The following is a 22138-nucleotide window of genomic DNA, read 5'->3' on the forward strand; positions in this document are numbered from 1 at the left end:
AAAATGCAGAACATTCAGTTTTGATTTTCAAGAATGCATACCTTGCAGATATTTTTAATCAACTCAATGTTCTCAATAGCAGCATGTAAGGAAGAAATAAAAATCTTATTTATTTCAAATGGCAGAACATTAAAAATGGAATATTTAAAGCGTAATATTGATTCATTGTCAAAAAAAGAATATCCTATTATAGCCAACAAATCTTTAAGTTTAGTTCAATTTTCAACGACCAATCTCTGTGAAAGTGAATTTTCTGCTTTAACAAATATAAACCATAAAAACTTACTATATGTAGAACAAGACCTGCGTTTATCCTTGTCAAAGATAAGGCAGAGCTATGCAAGAGACATCAGCTTTAGCCATCTCACTAATTTTTGTCTTAATATAATACTGATAATTGTTAAAATCATATATGGGTTCTGTAGGTCAAATAAAATTTAGTTAGGGTGCCGCGGTCTCAAAAAAAATTGGGAACTACTAATCTAGAGAGACAGGCGTGGTTCCGTGATCAGATGGCTGATGCTTATTGTTTTGTGTTTGGTGCAAAATACAGCTTTTTGTTTGAATATTGAGTATGGTTCAGAGCTGTTTCTTATAAAATTAGTCCAGTCTTTCAATTTCTTTAATGCTTTTTCACCAATTGTGCAAGTTATATAGGAGGACAAAATAAGCGTTTCAAATAGTCTTAAACACTGTTTTACTAAAACGATTTTGTGATGAGTTTCAGGGTCTTTCTTGAATTCCTCGACGCACCTAAAGGTAGACAACAAGGGACAAATAATCTTTTTCAGAGTGTTATCATTAGTAAATAGCTTTTCAGTCTGTTTTGTGGCTAATCAGCAAATTAGTTTCGCTTCAGAAAGAAGTTTCTTTATTTTCAAGCAATCAAAAAGAAGTTAATAGCCTTTTTAGTGTATTCATCACCAATTCTCTATTGATGCAATCAAATGCCTTGGTAAGGATAATTCCTACGACCTCTGCGTATTTTTGGCATGGAACTGCATATCAGAGACAAATTCATACTAAATCCGAAGCTACTGTGACAATGCGGTGAAAATTCTACCTTATCCTGAAAAACATAAAAGCGATCTTGTATTATGTACGAATATATAAAAAATTGTTTTATTACAATCCTCATCTCTAATTTATTGGATAAAAAATATCAAATTAAAGAAAACTTATTTAAAATATTGGGACCTCGACGGAAAATTAAAAGCTTTTCGCTATAATCCATAGGGCAACAAGCTGCTATCCATGAAATATTAGTGCGCTACTATCCACGAATCATGAAAGATCAGGATACAAAACAAGAACTGAATAATCGAAAAATCAAAAAAGTAAAGTGGCCGTAAATTAGGCGTATAGATTTTCGACATCAGCACCAGCGGTCAACTCATGATCCTCAATTGCAGCAAAATTTATGAAATGTGCAGGACGATGACTTTCATCATAAAATTCCTTTGGATCATTTATAGTTACTTCATAACGTGCCTTATCGTCAAAACGCACTCCTATTCATAGTAATAACTATAAATTACCAAGAAAATGATAATTCCACGGACCTTGGGTCGGTACCAGGAAATACCCCAAAAATCTATCCGACAACAGCATTTGCACTCTCTCATAATGTGAGATCATATATCCCTTAGGATTAGCTCCAGTCTCCTTATTTTGCTTTCCCCACTCATAGCCACTCGGATTTAACTTATATGCCATTAAGGAACAAGATCCAGGAGTAAAACTATTTATTAACCAAACTAATAATACCTGCAGGTAATAACTATAACTTTTTCACAATCCCAGAGAAGATTGTCAGACATCATTCTTGAATGAAGTGTGATGTCTTGAGGACTCATTTGAGGCAATTCATTAGGCTGTGTATGAATCCAACCCAATGGTTCCAAATCCTATAAAATGATAGAGATAACGTGACCTCCAATAGAATATGTTGTGGTATTATACGCGGGAACTTGACATCCTGCTGCGTTCCAGTTTGTGGCGGAATCACAACACAATGAATCTCCTTCACTTGAGGATTATCTGCTGGACTCTTTCCATAAATAAATCCAGCAACCTAAAAATGACACATAATAAAAAACTTGAATTCTCAGATCGGAAATGATAATAAATCTCTTGAGTATATTCTTTGGTAATATATATGTATAGCCAGTCTCTCTAATATCATCTGACGAGACATAGATGTATTGAGTTCGATTATAAAGACTGGACGCCGAAATGGCCCGTGTTCTCCACTCTGTCTTGGACGCGAATGTCTGTGTTTCATAAGCACTCGTGGTTGTTGTGATTATCTCATCTCCATGTTTGTTGAATGATTTGGTAGTTATGGCCGCTAATTGTGACAAATCCTTCGTCTGCTTCTCGATCTCAATGATTTGTGCTCTTTCTTGAGAAGGGGCAGAGATTTCCATTCCCAATATTATATCTCTCACTTCAGATTGGGTAAGTGATGCAACGTTCACGCTATAAATCAATCAATGTGATTTATACTTATTTTTCTTTCCATAATCAGCCAGAATTAAATCCTTCAACTGAACTTCGACCTTCATCCACTCTTCATCACCAAGAGTGGGCCAAACATGGTGTGGCTCTGTCACAATCGTCTTGTCAGGCTTTAATATAATTTTAGTTCTGTCGTTATTGACATGCAATGCACGTAATATTAAAATCAGACGAGAAAAGGCCTAGAAGATAATATTAAATAAACACATCACAGTATAGGAAGATATAGACTCGAGCCAGTCATCATACAAATTGAACAACACCATTTGTGGCTCAGTCGCCTTTAGAATCAAATCACCAAATTTCTCAACCTAAAAGTTAAATATCAAAAGTATATACTTTGAGACATGCTTGAAATGGCAACTGCAGTTCACTCCCTTTAATGACAATGTTGGGGAAATCCAGAAGGTGGACCTCCAATGGATCCAACATTCCTTTTCGAGTTACTATTATTTGTCGAGGCTGTTCTTCGACTGGTAATGAACGAATTAATGCCGCTACTTCCTCTGCAGTTTTCCATTTTGCAAGCTACTTATAAAAAAAACAACACGACCTGTCCAAGTCGTTTCTGTCCTGCCCAGACAGAAGTATGAATTATCTTCAAGAATAAATGTCCCGTTCTTGGATTCATAATGAATATGGCCCCACTGATTGGCTTAGTCGTCAAATTCCCCTCAAAAGTCTAAAATCAAGACCACTCGTCTTAAACCTTATGAATAGTAACACGGTAAACATTCGTGTCATCCACAAACCAAATAATTTGGTTAGAAAACAACTCTCCATAGTTCTGCGAGTTCAAATAAGGCTCAGTTGGCTCAGAGGAATACAACTGTAGTGCCTTACGAACACGTTCTCTCAGAACATACAAAGCCGGATTTGCTTTCATAATTTTCCCCAATGCTTGTTGCATGATTGGCTTACATCCGGGGAACCAATTCCCATAACAACTAAAAACCATTACAACATTACCAAATACCTGTGCAGGTTATAGGCCAAATCTATGGCAACCAAAGTCCCACAAGGCGAAGGATATATACTCATATTATCGGCAGTATAGTCCAAGAACTTGGCTCTAGCATATCTTTCAATGTCATGAGAGTCATAGTCCCCCCAACGCAGCTGAACGTCGACCCAAAATTTCTGTGTCATTGAATTATCAGTCAATTCTCTGACTAATAAAACAGTTCTACAATTACTTTGAATCGGCCAATAACGACGGTTTCACTATATTCCATTTATAGGCAGCAAATAACAGAATATCGGCACACGAACTATTCATTTTATATGATTTTCGTGGGTGGATTGTCTCCTTTTGAACAGTCTCGATCTCCAACGAGTCCAACTCCTGATCAAACACCTAAAAAATTAGTTGTTACAAAATGAATTACCTGGCAAATATCCATTACTATGCTTTCGTGTATCTTCTGCCACAAGTGGGCTCTAAAGATTTGGATCAATGAAATTTTCAAAGTAGGAATTTTTCCGTGCATAAAAATCCCGGTAAGATCAAGTTGGACTTGAAAACCGACATAAACCTTAAAAATAAGCAAAAAACAAAACATTTGCACGGTTAATTGTTGGTGACCACCACAGCGTAAATCTCCGGTTTGGTATTTGATTGAGACCAGAGCGCTGAGCATTCGTCAGTTTTTTAAACTTCATCGACTCTTCAAAACCAGAAGCCTTCTCCCAAAAAAGTCCTTCCCATGTTGGAAAGTATGTTCCTTTAAACAGCGTATGTTCGAGTATTCCTTCCACGCCACCAAGAGACTGAATCATATCCGTTCTGTAGTTGTTCAAGTTCCATAGTTTTCCATCGTGTCTTTGATGAGTCCACCAGAAGGGGTTTTGTTTTAGTACCTTGATACTTATTTACTTAATTTCAACTTGATATTGTTTAAATTCAGTCCTCACTCGCCATCCTTTGTCATACGCTAATGTGTGTCTGTCCTTCTGGAATAGAGTATTTATACGAGGAATCCCACGATCCCAACTATTCTCCAAATCTTCTAGAGTAAGTCGTCTAAGACTATGTTTCTAATAAACAACCGATTTTGCTGATTTGCTTCCTGTCTCTTCAAAGCATATTCAGCCCAAACTCTATGAGAGTCTATAAATTCGCTTTCCCATGGCAGAATATATCTATTAAAAAAGGATTAGACATTAATCATAATACCGGTAGAGATTCGGAATGAGTTGATCCTTGTCGTGAGTCATCCCAGACCGAAAGTGAGTAATATCTGCGTCCGTTTGCTTTGACCACCGAAGGTCAGACTGAGGAATAAGGACATGCCCCATTGACAACATCCCAAGACCACCTTCGGATTAAATATTAATTAAAACCAAGTTCCTTTGGGGTATAGAACACAACTGGAGGAAATCTGCTTGGCATCTTTGAATTGAGACCAATTTTGACCCTTGTCTGAATCTTGTTCTCACATTTGACCAACAAATCAAGTAATTCTGGAGTACTCACAGCAGCCTCTCGGAAATATGTGATAACTCCAATAAGAGCAGTATTCCATTTATTAATAATCTGTCCAATTGATTAAATAAAATCCACTTTTGTGAACGTCGTTGACCCAGAAGCCATCAAAATTTGTCTAATTCGATTATTGAATTTAGTCAATGATTCGTTATCAAGTCGTAAGAAACACTGTGCGGTCCTTTCTTTAGTGATCTATAAAGTACCATGATATATAAAAGGCATACCTCATTCTGAAGATTCCATAGTCCGTCTCTATGACTGAATTCTTGATGAACTACTCGACATTTTGGGAGTATTCGACATTCAAATCCACACATATCGAAGAGAAGGTTTGGATTGTCTTTACTGTAGACTGAAACAAAGCTCTTTTCCCACAAAATGGTCGTAACTGGACGTGGAAGGCGGTCCTTTATATTCCAGAAAACAGCACGTCCTCTGGATATGATTAATTAATAGTCTACAAATTAACATCATGCTTCATCAATCTCATCCGAGCATCTCTTGGCCAACATTTTTTGTTATTATAGCCAACGATATTTTCGTTGTTGGGATCAGGATGCTTGGTCAAATACTGTTGGATCAAATCACGAGCCTCGTCCGATGTAAATCTAATTACGTTACATTACCAATTATGACTTAAAAAGTATCCATATTTTATCAATATTGCGACAATAAAGTCTGATTGGATGGGAAATTTCGGTTGAAACGTCCTAAAAGTTAGAGAATCTTTGTTTACTTGGAACTGCAAAAATTCGTTATTCATTTGCGGTGGTCCAGCAAGATCGCTCGCTCTCGGCAGTCCAAGGATTAACAAATCAAGTATCAATCCATAGTATTGTACCATAAATGAAGTATATTGAAGGCCACGTACAATTCCATATGTATTAACGTGGTTCATATCCTTGATTAGTAGAATTTTTAAAAACAAACCTTATAGTTAATAACCACGTTGTTCTTTGATGTCATATAATCGGCAATGTTGTGATCTACTATCAATCGGAGGAGTCTATTGAAAAGCGTAAGGTCAATCTTTTCATAAATCCTGTCAAATTCGGATTGAAGCATCACAAGACACTCTCCCTCGGAAGTTGTCCAAATATTCTGAAGATTGTTAATTCCTAAAATTCATTGAAAAAATATCAACCCTGACACCACTTATATACAAGAAGGGGAGCAGGCTCGCTGTCGGATGGTTTTACCCATGAAGGAAACAATCTTCTTTTGTCTGCTTCGTACCATAAATATTGATCGAGGTAAGCATCTGTGATTTTTTCGAGTGGCTCAATGTCGTAAACTGGGACCAAGTGACTGTAAAAGTCCATAAATTGAATTCCGACCTAATTTGGTAATTTTATTTAATTAACAAACCTCTTTAAATGACCTAAGAGTTAAAAGGTGGCGTTTAATCCGAGAAAGTGCCTCATGGGGGTTATCATATGCTTGCTCTATCAACCCCAGTTCTTCTCTTTGTGAGGAACTCAGTCGACTCTTAACGCTATAATAATGATCCAATTAATTAAACCTATAGGCTTCTTTAAGTCTTTCAAGGGCAAGAATAAGTAGTTTAGTGTCATGTTTATACGACAGAGGTGGAAACTGAATAGGGGAAAAGCGACGAGATTCGAGCCAATGGACAGTCGTAGTATATATAGCTACACCTTCTTCGGGAGAAAGATATGGACCATCCTAGAAATTTGATGTTATTTAATTTGCCTTTAAAAAATTGTGTTGACGTTCCTGTTCAGACTTTAAGTAAAGTCTTGTAAGACGACCAAGATTTTTCTTGCAAACTGTTTTGTCGACCTAAAAAACATTTTATATTTAAAGTGAACGGTAGCGCCACGACGTATTCTTTCGCGGTTATAATGCGCTGTATTTGTCCACCAGTCGGCTTTGGCCTTTACATAGCGAAGAACCATATCTTCTATCTGCTTTGGAAGTATGACCACTTTCCACGGAATATTAGCTTTCCAGCATCTCCAAGCCTCGCTTAAGTGATTCAACACAAGTCTTCCTTTACTCTGTTTAACACCCTCAGGCATCATATCGATAATATCGTGCATCACCTTTAAAATAAGTTAAATATAACGATACAGCAAGTCTTAGTTGAATATCATACTGACTCTCAACACGCTGTTTGGTAACAGTCTTGGCCACTCCTTTCGAATGGCGACCCTCGAATTGTCGGGAGAGAAGATTAGAGAGCCAACGTTCAAGAAGCGGCGTAACTCCGCGCATAAAAAATACCCATACACGCCATCCGGGGGCCCAAAACCCACATCCATGCCCTTTACCAACCGGGCCCTAAAAAGACGATTAAAAACAAATCAAACTGTATTAAATCTGTAATAAATAAGATGTTTTAGGTCCTTACACATCCTTACTTGCTTCATCAATTTGTATTTGTATCGATACATTCCTGTGAGTTGCCCAACGTGGGAAAATATATATTGAAGTCCATCCGCCAACTATAAAATTCAATATATTAGTTTTAGTACCTGAAAACTATCAACATTCCCCAATCTAAATTGCACGTGAACGTCCACTACTAATTTCGTGAGTCGCAGGATTTCTCTTATTAAATGAAAAGCGTTTCCAAATCGAGATTTCTTTCGTTCCTTAAAATAAAAAATGTTTAATGTGAACCTTCGTTGTCAGTGTTTTAACAGGCTTCAAATTGAAGTTATAGTCAAGATGCAAATAATTTAAATTTTTCCGATGAATAAGCAAATTGAGCATGTTGTAGCCTTGTCGGCAAACTTGCAGTCCTACTTCCACCCAATCAAGTTCTGTCATTTGGAAGAACTTTGTAGATTTAAAAGACCGGAACAAATATCTAAAAATTCGAGCACAAAAAACCTCTTTTTCTGTGCTTTTGGTGGTCTGTGATGTAATGCGTTGAGAACATAGTATTTCAATAGCTTTTGATAGGAAACTCTCACTTTGACTGGCATTCCAACAGGGGCGTGTTCTTGATACCTTAAATGATAAGAGATCCTGCGTATACCATGAATTAACCAGTGGAATATCTACTGATCGCCTTGTTCTCGCTGACCGCAGATTAAACGGACGTGGAGCCCAAAGTAAGGCTATTCCATTGGCAGTGTTATCAGTATAAAGAGGAAAATCTGCCAGGATGGGAACTAGATAATTCGGAAGCACAAAATCATCAAAATCGTCATCTTCCATATTATTCTGAGTTGACTGCGAGATATATTCCAAAATTATCACCTTTGGAGCATTCCTTGTAGATATTGGATTTATCAGTGGATCGAAGTAGAAAGCTGGCAAATCTGGATCTTCTGTTCTTATAAACTGCACATATGGATAGTGGTACCTAATAAAAGTATTAATTACAGGAAACTAACCATGAGACGTGGACTTGGTTGGGGACATTATTGTAAAGGTAAGGGAATGCGATCTTGTATTCCGTACGAATAGACTGACGAATAATTATTTTATTTATATCATTAAACTCATTCCAATCCTCATCTCTAATTTATTGATAAAATAGCAAATATCAACATCAAACTGTAATTCTTTATCTTTAGTCAGAGGTTCGAATTTCGGTCCTCCCGGAATAGCCAAGTTTAGACTCTTCGCGGTGAAAAATGATTTCAGGTCAAACAAATAGAAATAATTATTATCCAACAGATCCGACAAAAGTATATTCGCCAATCTGTACAAGTTGGAAATAATAGGCAGAGGAAATGACCAGCGTCTATAGGACGCTCCATTTATAAACCTAGGCTCAGTTTTACGTCACTACTTTGATTTCAAAAGCGGTTTGAGGTCGTAAAACCAGTCGATTATTCTCTTGTCCTCTTCAATATCTAATTCCATTTGAATTGCCTCAAGAGGTTCAACGTCGATAATATTATCACTGTAGTCCAATGGAGGCTCTTCATCATCAAAGGGTGGAAGCCTCATTCTCTTAAAATGCTGTCTATCCCTCTTCTCTCTTCTCATCATAATCCACATTGTTCTGGACTATAATTACACCTAACATACCCCCATTGAGCGATGTAAAGAGGCTCAATTACCCAAGGGATCTCGTTAACAAATGTTATGGCTCCAGTTATGTGATAAATCACATTCACGTCCCTAATTTGTTCCCAGGGCATTGGAATATTTTCGAGCAATTTGAGCACTGCATGAGGAATGTACTTCAGAGCACTAAGAAACATAAGTTTTAGACAGAAATACCCTAAATAAACGCGTTTGTCATGACGGAATTTCCTAGAACTCATATCTCCGTGATCACGGACTATTTTACGGACATGTTCTGGTGGCATATTCGCCTTTTGAACTTTAGAACTGTCAAATTTTTTCCTCTCATCATATCTTTTGGATTGCATCAGTTGCCATTTACGAGCTATTGAGTTTTTGGGTTGTTTTATTACCTTTCTCTTCTAGGGCTTGTGCGCTTAAATTAAAGTTAAGAATTGAATCAGCGGTATCGTCTGTCCCATAGCTTGCATAAGGGTTGTTCATCTAAAATTTAGAAAATATTTTTTTAATTCTTTAATATAGTTAGTATTAATCATTAATTAATAAGAATATGAAAATAGTGAATACACAACACAAATAAACCAGAAACACGGCGAACTTAAATACTATCTAATTATAATTTTATTACATATATTTTTATAGTAATATTAAAAATTAACTTAAATGTTTGTTAGAGAGATTTAAAATTGAATAATTGTTAAAAAATTAATTTTTAAATACTTTTGCTTCCGTATCTAAAAGTAAAAGATGAATCTAGCCACCAAAACAAGGAGTCAAAAAAATTAAAAATCTTAGGGAAAAAGAGGGAGATAATATAACGTACCCAGAGAATACGAGATAATGTCTGACGGCGAGAACCCACACGAGTGACCGGCCTTCTCGAAATGTGAAAATTGTCTTCACGTTCTGTCTCTCGCCATCACTTTCGTCAAAACCGGCCGTTCGAGGATTGAGGGGACTTCGAGGGAAACGACATCATTTAGTGTCCCTTATCAGCAAGAAAGAGGGCACATTAAAGAGAATGGCTGCAAAAAATCGAGAAGTGGAATCGAGATAGTGGAGTTCAATAGCTCCAACCCGCATCAGGAGTTTTCCCTACCTCCAGTCAATTTCAACAAAGCCCTCAATTATAATTGATTTGTTTGATTTCAGAAAACTATTGAGGTTCGATAAAAGATTAATGTACAGGTAGCACTGCAAGCGCAAACTTTATGTAAGAACTTAAGGACGTGTAGGCTACTCTTCAGCAAAAATGCGTTGTGTGAATTGAGTTGAAGACGACGATCTGTTTCCCGTGGAGTTTTTCGTCCTTGGAGTTTTGGTAATACATAAGTGTCTTGGTTCCAAGAGGATATATTATTTATAAGTGTAGAGTATGAAAGACCATCTTATTTTTGAGATAGGCTATGCACGTTAAGATTAACGCAATGTAACAAATGCTCTACAGGATCGATGACCAACAAAGTGCCAAAGAAATGTTGTTCATATCGTGTAAATTGGCCTTATGACACCAAGTATTATCTAAGTGGAAAAATAATTTGAATTCACTGAGGAAAGGTTTCGTTGTTGTTTGTATACTTTTCTTTCAGAACCCCACCATTAAGAATTAATTTTTTAGTTACAGAATTGACTATATTGACGTTTTTGATAGTTTTTTAATTAAATAAGAGACTATCTGATTGTTGCAGTGTGTCTTCGTACCTATTTTTCGAGGAAATTGTTTGACAATTCACTGCTTTTAAAGGCCCTTAATTCCTTTTTTCTTTTCCAATAACTTTCACCAACATAATTAGTCATACAAAAAATTTAGTAACAAGAAAAGTAATCAATCGATTCATTGAATTGTTTTAAATGATGAATACAAATAGATTGTAATAACTAATTACAAATACATGAATTGAGTGTAATTTCATTTGATATAAATCATTCGTGCGTTTGTCTATATTAATAATGGGAAATAAACATTCTAAGTTAATATCAGAAAAATAACAAATTAAGAGCTTTTGGAAATTCTATCTCAAAAAAGGAATTCGAAGATCTTCGCGAAATCCTTGTATCTAAAAACCCAGATAGAAAAATAACTCTTGAATTATTTACTACCATGTACAAAAATATTTTTCCAGCGGGGAATCCGACAAAGTTCGCAAATTATGTCTTCAATGCTATTGACAAAAACAAAGATGGAAAAATCGACTTTTCTGAATTTATTATAGCAGTACATATTTTAAAATCTGCAGATAATGAAATGAAATTAAAATGGATTTATGTACTCTGTGACATCGATTGTGATGGTAATGTTTCAAAAAATGAATTAATAAATATTTTTCAGGTAGTAACTTATACTGACTTTTTTCAAGGCTATTGACGAAATGATTGGCAATAATTGTGAAAATAAACCAAATAACCATGCTAATAATCTTTTTGTTAAATGCGATTTGGATAAAAACGGTGTTATATCAGTAGACGAATTTGTTGAAAATGCTAAAAACGATTCTTCCGTTGCTGAACTTCTCAAATTTTGTCCTAAATTTTAAAATTTAATATTCTAATAACACATATTTTAACATTTCAAAATAACTAACATAAATTTAAAAACTCTTGTTTTTCAAGCCCCCTTTTAATTTCTTAAAGACTCAAAATCTACCGAATTATTCTGGAAATGTAAGATGTTTAAAATAAAATTGATTGCAGTTAGTTAGTCAAATTCTATTGCCTATTATTTGTCAACACGATTTTTTAATTAAGTTTTAATCAAAGGAAATTCAATATCAAATAAATTATAAAACTCTAGATAAGTAAGGATAAATCACTATTTTCATATATTTTGTGTATAATCATTCCGGACCAGTAAAGACTTTAATCTACAAATATGTCAAAAATTAACATTTAGTATGGCAGTAGTTTTTATTATCATAAAAATCAATAATAAATATGTAAAGTAACGTTAGACCTAATTCTTGTTTTTATAAATACATTAAAAACAAAGTCGCGAACATTTATAAACTAACAATTAATTAATCAATTTTTCAAAATCATTTTTAAATGATCAATACAACTTGATCGAAATAACTAATTAAAATTATATGAATTAAATTTAATTTTCCCTAGTATTTAATCATTTGTGCGTCTTTGTATTTGCTATGGGAAATCAAAGTTCAAAGTCAAATAAAAAAATCGACGAAGTAATGGATTTAAGTGATTTAATTTCTAAAAGAGAAATAAAAGATTTAAGCGAAATCCTTGTTTTTGGCGAACCTGGCAAAAAAATAACCCTTGAGTTGTTTATTTCCATGTACAAGAATATTTTTCCTACAGGAGATCCGACAAAGTTCGCAAATTATGTTTTTAATGCTATTGACAAAAACAAGGACGGAGCAATCGACTTTTCTGAATTTATAATAGCAGTAAATATTTTACGATCTACAGAGGATGAAACAAAGTTACAGTGGATTTTCAAACTTTGCGACTTTGATTCCAATGGTGATATATCAAAAAATGAAATAATAAATGTTTTCCAAGTATTAACTGAACTGTACTACTTGCAGGCACTTTACGAAATGATTGGAGATGATTGTTGTCTAGATAAAGCAAAGAAGCATGCTAATGATCTTTTTGTTAAATGCGATTCGGATAAAAACGATCTTATATCACTAGATGAATTTATGGAAGGTACTAAAAAAGATTGTTCTATTATTGACCTTCTAAAATTTTGTCCTACCACTTAACAACCAGTGATATAATAACAAAAATTGTCTACTAACATTTAAAATTATTTCTTTCATTTTTTAAACGTTGAAAATTAACTGCATATTTTTCCCTTAGTTATAATAGTATCAATATTTTGCTTCGCTGGTATTTTCACATTTTGAAAGTCTTTAGAACATCTGTTAATGGTTTTATTAATGGGTTAAAAAAGAGTTATAAATTAGCTAATGGCATCTGTTTATAGTACTCGGATTGATATTTATCCTATATTCAGAAAACAACACTTCTTTTAACTTGGTTGTGTCAATAATTTATTATCATCGACGAAACCAGAATGTATTCTATTTTTTATTTGTAATCATTCAAATTAGCCCCACCCATGCCGGTGCGGGTCTACGATCTCGCCGAACGGTTTGCACGCCCTATCGTGCAAGAAGAGTGCTGGCAGAATTCCTCGCCACACTCACCTCAATGACGCCGTCAAAAGGGCACTAGAGTCGGCAGGTTTCCCCTCCACTCTAGAGCCAGTCGGTCTCTGTCGGAGTGCTGGAAAGCGTCCTGACGGGATGACTACCTTCCCTTTCAGGGAAGGCAAGTCCCTGATTTGAGATGCAACTTGTGTTGACTCGTTCTCTGCGACGATGTTACCCAAGACCATCACAAACCCGGATTCTGCCAGTGCTCAGTCTGAAGACGCTAAGAGGACGAAGTATGGAAGTATTTCGGACTCTTACGAGTTTGTCCCCCTCGCCTTCGAAACATCTGGAATCGTCGGCAGGTCTGCGACTCGTCTTCTTACCGACATTGCCAGGATGATTGCTAGGAAGACCAACGACCGGAGGGAGACGAGCTGGCTCTTCCAGCGAATCTCGGTCGCGGTGCTCCGCGGAAACTGCCACTCGATACGCAGCGCGGCGTCGTTGAGCTGACCTCCAGGCTCTCGTCTATCGCTCTATTCATTTTCCTTCAATTAATTTATTAACTTTCTTGTTTCTCTTTGTTTGAATAAAAAAAATTTAGAAGAATAATTCCCATCACGAGGTTTGCTCTCAATATTATAAAACTTATTATAATTCAATTATTTTGACTATATTTTAGAAAGGCAGCCCTTAAGTATGTGAAATTAATAAAAATAAATTAACATAATTTTTAATGTTCAGGTTAATTTATTGTTTCATTTATTTAGGGCTTTCTTAGGTGTCTTGTTATATTTGGTGTCGATAATCTTATTAAAAAATGATTTTCTTCAAAATGAGCACACGGTACAGACATATGGAATACATTTATGTAGAGTTTGAGTCGCCCTAAATTAAATGTAGCGATATTTATTGAAGCAAACTGTCCAGACTCTTCACGATTTATCATAAATCAACTTTATAAATCCTGGCCAAAAATTTCTGACAAAGTAAATGTTACAATTGTACCATTTGGAATAGCTAAAGTAGTACTAATAAACAAATTTAGATATCATTTGAGAACGGGGCATACAATTTCTCATGTCAACATCGTCAAAAAGAATGTAATCGAAATAGATTATTGGTATTTGGGTCATTTTGACTTTAAAAAGGCTTGTGGTTATAAATTACTGACTAATTCTCAATTTGAATTAATTAACTTTACACAATGCGTAATGTCTGAATTTAACGAACTACCAATAATGACTGTTGAGCGAGTTGATTTTAATATATTATTTGTATAGTGCGTTTCCAGAACTGATAGAAATTTTATCTTTCGTTGTTATCAGGGACCTTTATCGTTGAGATTGATTGGGATGTATCAAGAATATCAGTTGACTTATTTTAATCCTATACGTTATGTGCCTACTATAATGTTTAACGAGGTTATTGTTTATATTTTAAATGTCAGATCCACTCTAGAAATCTTAGTTTACAAGCTGAATTGAATTTGGAAAAAACAGTTAATCAACTTTATAATCCTACCAACCTCTAACTGATGTTGATTACTAATCGATTGATTAATACGGACCTTATTCCTTAAAAAATGAAAATTTACTTAAGTTTTCAAAATACAGACAGAACAATACTAATTTTAATTCTGCCATAATTTTCATAGTTAGAGATGAAGTTCTCGATTTTTTTCCTGCCTCTAAGTGCTTACACACCTTCCTGCTCTCAAACATACAAACAATGCCGTGGTGTCTGAGTTTTTCCGTTTTTAGAATCGAAATTCGCATAAAGTTTTAAAATTAAGTCCATTTGATAAAAAACTAATTAATATCCTAACTAGGTCCAGAGCCTTCAAGGTGAACAGATTATTGCAGTCCACCCACCTCCTTCCATTTTTCCTTCTTTTCTCTGGCACTATAGACCTCCGAGGAGGTGCAGTCCAGCCCCTCTCGTTAACTATTTACACTGATCCATCAATCCTAATTCGTTTGCATACCTCCTCCTTTTCTTCCCTTCCACTATCTTCAAACGATCTAGGTACCTGATGCCAACCTCCACGATAACAGTCTCCTGGTGATTTTATCGTGGATCACAATATTGGGTTTGCTGTGCTGAAAACAATCGAGGTGCGTATTGGGGTATCCACTGTAATGCACACCTTCAAGATTACGTCCAGTGAGATTACGTACTCGTTCAAGGCGTAAAATAATTTCCGTCAATTGAAGCGAGTTTTTCATAATATTGCTGCCCTACTACGCACAACTTCCACGACACACTTTCTTGTTTTCAGTTTGATTAATGAGACTGAACTCTTCACGACAAAAAGATACTTATACCCTTGGTGCTCCTCCAAGAGTTTTACTAGGTCACCACACACAGGGGCGTTAGTCTCCGACTTGTTTTATTTAAGCTTCAGGCTCACAACTTTCATAAAACTTTTCAAGGCTTTATCTACCGAGTGGAGGATCTCTGAAAACCGAGCGAATAGTTTAATGCCGTCTATAAACATGAGATAGTTGGTGCTAGAACACTTTCCATCATGTAAGATCGACATTTGTTCGGATTGGGCAGTGAGGACTCTACTCAGCAGTTCTAGGCAGGGGACAAAAAGCAGCGGAGACATGCTGTCGCCACGTAATATGCCCTTTTCTAGCTTAACCTCGGCTATATCGCATTTGTTGTAGTCTAGATGCACATTTCTCCTCTCCATCACAGTTACAACAAATATGATAAACTACAAAGGCAACTTGAGTTCGCTAGCCATAATAAATAAAAATCTGATCTAGTTCTTAATCTTTAATCCAGGGAAGATGCAAACAACCTTTTTATAGACAAGTACTAATTTATAGAAAACCTGCCTGTTAACATGGTGATAATCTGCAAATTGTTACACATCACAGATTTAAGAATAAGAATAAAAAGAATGACACATGGCTTTCTTGATTTATTAAAAACATAAATTGTCACAACATTACTCAATCGTATTGCAATTGTTATAGCATCGGCCTATCTATACACGTGGATAAATCCAAAATTGTGAACATTCATCTAAATCCAAGTCTATTTACTGCCGCAACTTTCACGTGCCGAATTATTCTTTCCGACGTCCAAATTACCGACAAGTCAAATTTGACGATTCTCAGTAATCTCATGGGTTCTTTTGCCCTTGAAAACTCATTGTCTTGAAAAATTTCAAATTTATTTAATATGATAGAGAAGCTTAAAGACTTCAAGCCTCATGTGGCTCTTTTTCTCTTGGGAAACCATCTTTCCGCCCCTAAGATTTTTTACACGTTAAGATGCGCGCCCTGTTTTCACAGAGGGGAGCTTCTTTCCGACTTTGACAATATCTTCAGGCTCGGTACAGGCTCACTTTGAAATCTGGCCTTCGACGATCCCGGTTGGATTCAGGCATTTTTACCTGTGCGCTGGGGCGGCCTTGGCTTGAGATCCTACTCCAATCTGGCCCTTCCTGCTTTCCTATCCGCATACTCTGCTTCACGTATTCTTTCAGACATCGTTCTAAGAAATTATCTGAAGATTACTCTGCGGTTTGTGGCCAGTTGGAAGCTCGGTTTGACTCGAGGCTTTCCGATTTTGCATTTATCCAGCTTCAGTGGGATAAAATCTCTTTTTAGTCAATATACAAAAACTTAGTTTCTGTCTAATCACTCTCTCACTTGCCGCCGAAGTGCTGGTCGTGACCCTCGTCATAGCGAACTTAACGTTATCATACAGAGAGACCTTGCTTCCGCTGATATCCGGTCAATCCTCGAAACAATTGGGCTGGATAGAAAAGACAGCAAACGCATAGATGGTCTATTCATATTCCTTATTTTGGATTCTACCCGCTCAGACATATTTTCGCATGAAAATCTCGCTCGGTCCGCTGTCGATCCTGACCACGCGTCAAGGCAGGGCGAGGATTTCAAGATTCTCAAGTACGACCACTTTTCAAACTTGTTGTTTTTTACCTCAGCTGCTTTAAAGTCCTGCGGCATCTTCGGCCCAAGACACTTCGCTTGCTTCGCTCGCGCAGTTGACAGATATCAAGGATCAGACACGACTTAAGAGAGTTCTCTAGGCTCTTGGAACGTCTGTCGATCGCTGTGATCTGAGAGAATGGCTTTGCTATTTACGAGGCTGGTCGAGCTTCTCGTGAAGCCTTTAACTAGTTTAACTCCTTCGTTTAGTGTCTTCCTTTAATTGCAACTTGAACATCATAAACAATAACTATTTTTATTATATATGCATTTTGGCGATACAATTGATCGTGAAAAAACTTTTGCAGAACAGGAAACAATAAGAGTTTTTAATTTGATTTATTTCCCTCTAGCCTGGGCGACGTCACGTAATACGCCAAGATCGTGCCCATTCCTTAAATATTTCCCCACACTCCGAAGGTCCCTGTCCAGTGTAACCGGGAGAATATTTCTTAGGCGTCAACGGAAATGAAGGCCGTCAGCTTTGGAATAGTCTCCATAGCGGTGTTCTATCCTTAGAATGTGTCCAAATAGCCTCCACCAGCATGCTGTAATTTCGAGAGAGATTAGTTTGCTTGATATCCTGGGATAAACTGTTTTACTGCTAAGACATGAATAACATTTAGAGGCTAGAGTACGCCGAAGTTGATCTCTATGGAACAAGTCTAGATTGAAATTGTCCGTATCAGAAAAAGTGGATAGGTTTTACCAGTGAATTGTATGAGCGTATCCGTGTTTGTGTACTAAGTTCTTTGCGCTTTAGCCAATTTTCCTTTAGGCTGCGTAGTGCGCTGTTTGCATGTGGTTTTGCATAATTAGGTTTAATTCGTATTTCAATAGAGATCCAAGTTTCCTAAATTTTCTCCAGTATTCGTTCAACTTACATTTTTGTCTGACAAATTCGATAAATTATGTTTTCTCCGCATTTACACAGAGGAATTACTCTGCAAGTTTATTTGGAATCACCTCCAACAAACTTTAGAGTTTTTAAAATTGAACAGATTTTAAACAATTGATCACTTGTCTCAGGAAAAAGAGGATGCACAGTTATACAATTCTACTATTATGCAACCTACAGCATAGATATCTACAGATGCACTATAGTTTGTAGATCTTAATAACAACTTCGTGCTCTATACCTTGATCAATTAATAAAATTATATATAACCATCTTGTAAATACATAAAATCTGAAAAAGATGGATGAAAACGTAGTTCTCTCGCCGAGTCAAAGTCAGCTAATTTTATGCAATTGATACTCGAGTATAAAAATTTTCAGGTTTTAAATAAAAAAATATATTATTCTAATTTGAAAAATACTTTTAAATTGCGACTTTGTCTCCGCTTGATTTGATAATATCTGAATATGCAATTCCATATATTCCATCTCCCAGAATTTTTGAAAAGGAATACTTATCCATAAATTTACAACCAAATAACGTTCAAAATAAAATAATTAATAATTTTACCTTGTAGATACATTCAAATCAACAGTAATTCTAATCAAATATTGAAAAACGTCGAACTTTTATTCATGCTCAAACTTTGGCCTTATTAAAAACATGCCAAAAAACTTTTTAAACTTTCATGCCGCTCTCGTCTATAAAACTTTTAAGTGTTAAAAGGAAGCAGTCTGTTTGTAAGTATTTTCATCAAATCTAATTAATTTGAATAATTTTAACTATTTTATTCAGATTGTGGAAGATTCTTTAATATATTCTGAAAATCGAAAAATGAATCGCAAAAGCTTCAATAAATCATTAATCATTTAATGTGAAAGTCTATTTTTAAACAAGTCTCTACAATATTATGTAAAAACTATAGAGTGATTTCTTGTTATATATATTTTTTTTGAAAACAAAATTTTCTTAATGTAATAAAATTTTAGTTTCTATAGATCTAAAACCTTAATGGTAAAAAAGGATTCTAAGAAAAAGGAAGAAAACACAAACGATGTGATATTTTGTTAAAATTTATTAACTATTAGTTCGAAAAAATGGAAATTGAGACAAAAGAAGTAGCAACTGCTGTTCTTATGCTAAATAGTACTGAGAATGAAGTATTGGCTAAATGTTGCGATTCAATTTTTAAGTTTGCAAACAAATGTATTATTATAAAAAATTTAATAAACAGCAAATGAGACAATAAAAATTTTATACGATTTAAACTGTGTTGAACTTTTACTGAAGCTTATAAACAGTGAAGATTATTCAGTAAAAAGAAATGCTTGCATGGTTATTGGACAAATGACTCATTTAGGTTTACAATATCATTTTTAAAATACTTAGTTGATGTGAGACAAAAATTGAGCTCATCTAAAAAGTACATTCAATTATTTATAAATCTCATAAACACAGAAGGTGATTTAATTACAAAATTAAAATTTGAAACAGAAAGTAAATTAATTCACGAATTCTCCGCAATGAGTCTCTGCAATCTTGCCAACGACATTGTCTGTCGTTCATGGATTGCTGAATGTTCTGGTCTAGACGCTATTAATAACTGTTTGACATCCTCTGACCCAGATGTCCAGAAGAATTCCATTGAAACACTTTTTAAAATATTAGAAGTTTTTGAACATATAACTTTATTTAATTAGGATTTTAAAGTAAGAAAACAACTAAAAAAAGTCAACATTTTACCAAATATTTTTTCGCTTTTTAACTCTGAATATCCAATTATCCAACGATTTGCAATTTCTTGTATAACTTTAGCTGCCGAAGAACGTATGAATGGTCCAAATTTATGATTTAGATGAAAATAGAGTTCTTTTAAGAGAACAAAACGTATCTAGTGTTTTGTTAAATATGCTTACAAATTCAAAATATGCTGATCTTCAGCCATATACTATATCTGCAATTGCAGTTATCCTTGAAGATTCGCAAATAGCTCAAGTATTTTTTATCTTAATTTTTCACAAGGAAATAAAGGAACAAGGAGGAATAGCAACTATTTTGTCGATATTAATCGACAATCCAATCGAACCGGTAACTATTGATGCTAAGCAAGACAAAAAATCTCCAAAACAGAGAAAAGGGAAAGAAGGTTTATATTTTTGATAAATTTCTTACTTTCTTTATTAAATAAAACATATAGGAGGTAAACCTACCAGAGGTGCAAGTTCAAAAGGTTTTATTTTTTTAAATATAAAAGGAAAACAAAAAATAGTTGAAAGTGAAATAATCCCAATGATGCCAGACGTGAAGGTACAATTACTGAAAGCTTTGACTTCACTCGCCAAACACGGTTTTAAATCAAAATACTATTTTATAGACGAGCATAGGAAAATACTTTATGACAGTGAAATTGAGAAAACGTTCATTAAACTTTTAACAAATGATAATCAACTCATTCAGTTTGCAGCGTTGGAAGGTTTATCAAACATGGCAGAAAACTTGCTTAGTCGAATACGTATTGGAAAAATCGGTGACAAATAATTTATTTCGATATTAGATGGAATTTCACCAATAATTAAACTTATGACAAGTGATAATTCCGATATTAGGGAAACTTCTTCAGGTGTTCTTGTCACACTAACTTCTGACAACAAACTTAACGGCAAGTAAAAAAACTAACATTTTAATAATTAATTTTAAGGGAAGTAGCAGCATCTGGAAATGTTGAAACTATATTAAGAGGACTACGAGATCAAAAAATAGAAGTTGTAACAAATTCAGCAAATATTCTAATCAATCTGGTTATATCAAATGCAATTTCGGCGTCGCAAGCAGGGAAATCTTCAGTAGATGGGATTTTTAACTTATTTAAAAAATCGTTGATAAAAATAGTAAATTTTGTAGAAATAATAACAACTTTAAAGCAAAGGCCACAGCTTGCCTTGCAATTTCGACATTTTCAACTGATCCTGACACTCGAGAAAAAGTCGCTGCATATTGTAAATAACTATGTTTAGTATTCAAAAACTCGGATTATTAAAGAATTGGTTTCTCTTCTTGATTCAAAATTTGAATGTGTGAGAAAAAATGCTGCATGGAGTGTAATTGTTCTGTCATCAAAGCCCAATGTATCACAATCATTATCCGAAATGGGGTTTTAATAACAAGATTATAATCAATTTTTCAAGAGCACTAAGAATATTGCAAAATGTTATGGAATCAACAACGATGGCAAACAAAATGTCCTTGGCGGCGTACAATGCCATTTTGGATTCCAACTTGGTTGCAAAATTTGCTTATGAAGATTTTCTGGGTATCAACAATCTATTTAAAAATTTTGATTGTACAAATATCACTGGAGATACATTTTTGGATATAGGAAAAATGAAAACTAAGTCCAACATTCAAAGTTTAGAAGCATATTGCAAACAGCCCATAAATCAAAATTTGCCATATGTTTTATTCAACTTTTATGCTCAGTAAATAATTCTATCGGCTCTATAAAATTATTAGAACCACAGAAAAATCAATATCTGAAAATGACGATGAAGAAGATACAAGTAATTTATACTATAAGAGGTACGCTATATAAAAATATTTTTGCTTACTTAGCGATGACAACGAAAGCCGAAATTCGTTGGTTATAGGGATTGAAGAACCAACAAAAGAAAAGCTTACAAAACAAAAAACAAGGTGGACTGAGTTTTATTAAAATCTAAGGGAAATTTCGTTAAACCTTGAACTCAAAGAAGTTACTAACGATCTTGCAAATAATCCCGCTGAAGATACATTCAATATTATGAAGGATGATAATTTAATAATGTACTTAAAAGAAGCTTTTGAAGCAGTCAGTCCACCTCAATCACTTTACTCAAGAGTAAGTAAATTGGCAATGTTTGATTTTGATATATAATGGATCAATAGAATTGTTTCAAGGGTCCTTGGAGGCCAAGTGACTGATTTTGATCAAATGAACTATGATTGGGAAATTCATTTCGCTGAGCTTAGGGATAAATATCAATCAACAGTTATCCCGGTGGGAATTATAAAGAAAGGCTTTTTTATTCACAGAGCTGTTTTATTTAAAGTCATTAGAAATTTAAAAATGAAATATAGATTCTGGCTGACA

At 34.8% G+C, this 22138-nt stretch overlaps 2 protein-coding genes, 1 long non-coding RNA gene and 1 pseudogene across 3 annotated transcripts; 3 read left to right on the forward strand and 1 right to left on the reverse strand.

Annotated features, from left to right (window-relative positions):
* Positions 1-1353: 1353 nt before the first annotated feature.
* Positions 1354-11427, reverse strand: LOC115228600 (annotated as a pseudogene).
* Positions 11428-12159: 732 nt separating this feature from the next.
* LOC115228601 (neuronal calcium sensor 1-like) lies at positions 12160-19712 on the forward strand. Its single transcript, XM_029799158.1, has 2 exons — positions 12160-12688; positions 19471-19712. The coding sequence occupies exons 1-2, from the start codon at positions 12160-12162 to the stop codon at positions 19710-19712; spliced, it is 771 nt and encodes a 256-aa protein (XP_029655018.1).
* Positions 19713-20041: 329 nt separating this feature from the next.
* Positions 20042-20243, forward strand: LOC118761226. Its single transcript, XR_004997224.1, has 2 exons — positions 20042-20158; positions 20210-20243. It is a non-coding gene; the product is annotated as an uncharacterized LOC118761226 (long non-coding RNA).
* Positions 20244-21237: 994 nt separating this feature from the next.
* On the forward strand, positions 21238-21721 carry LOC115228602. The gene is made up of 3 exons (XM_029799159.1): positions 21238-21488; positions 21523-21588; positions 21622-21721. The coding sequence occupies exons 1-3, from the start codon at positions 21238-21240 to the stop codon at positions 21719-21721; spliced, it is 417 nt and encodes a 138-aa protein (XP_029655019.1).
* The last annotated feature ends 417 nt before the right edge of the window (positions 21722-22138 follow it).

This window comes from Octopus sinensis, unplaced genomic scaffold (assembly GCF_006345805.1).
Source record: "Octopus sinensis unplaced genomic scaffold, ASM634580v1 Contig10832, whole genome shotgun sequence".
NCBI lineage: Eukaryota > Metazoa > Mollusca > Cephalopoda > Octopoda > Octopodidae > Octopus > Octopus sinensis.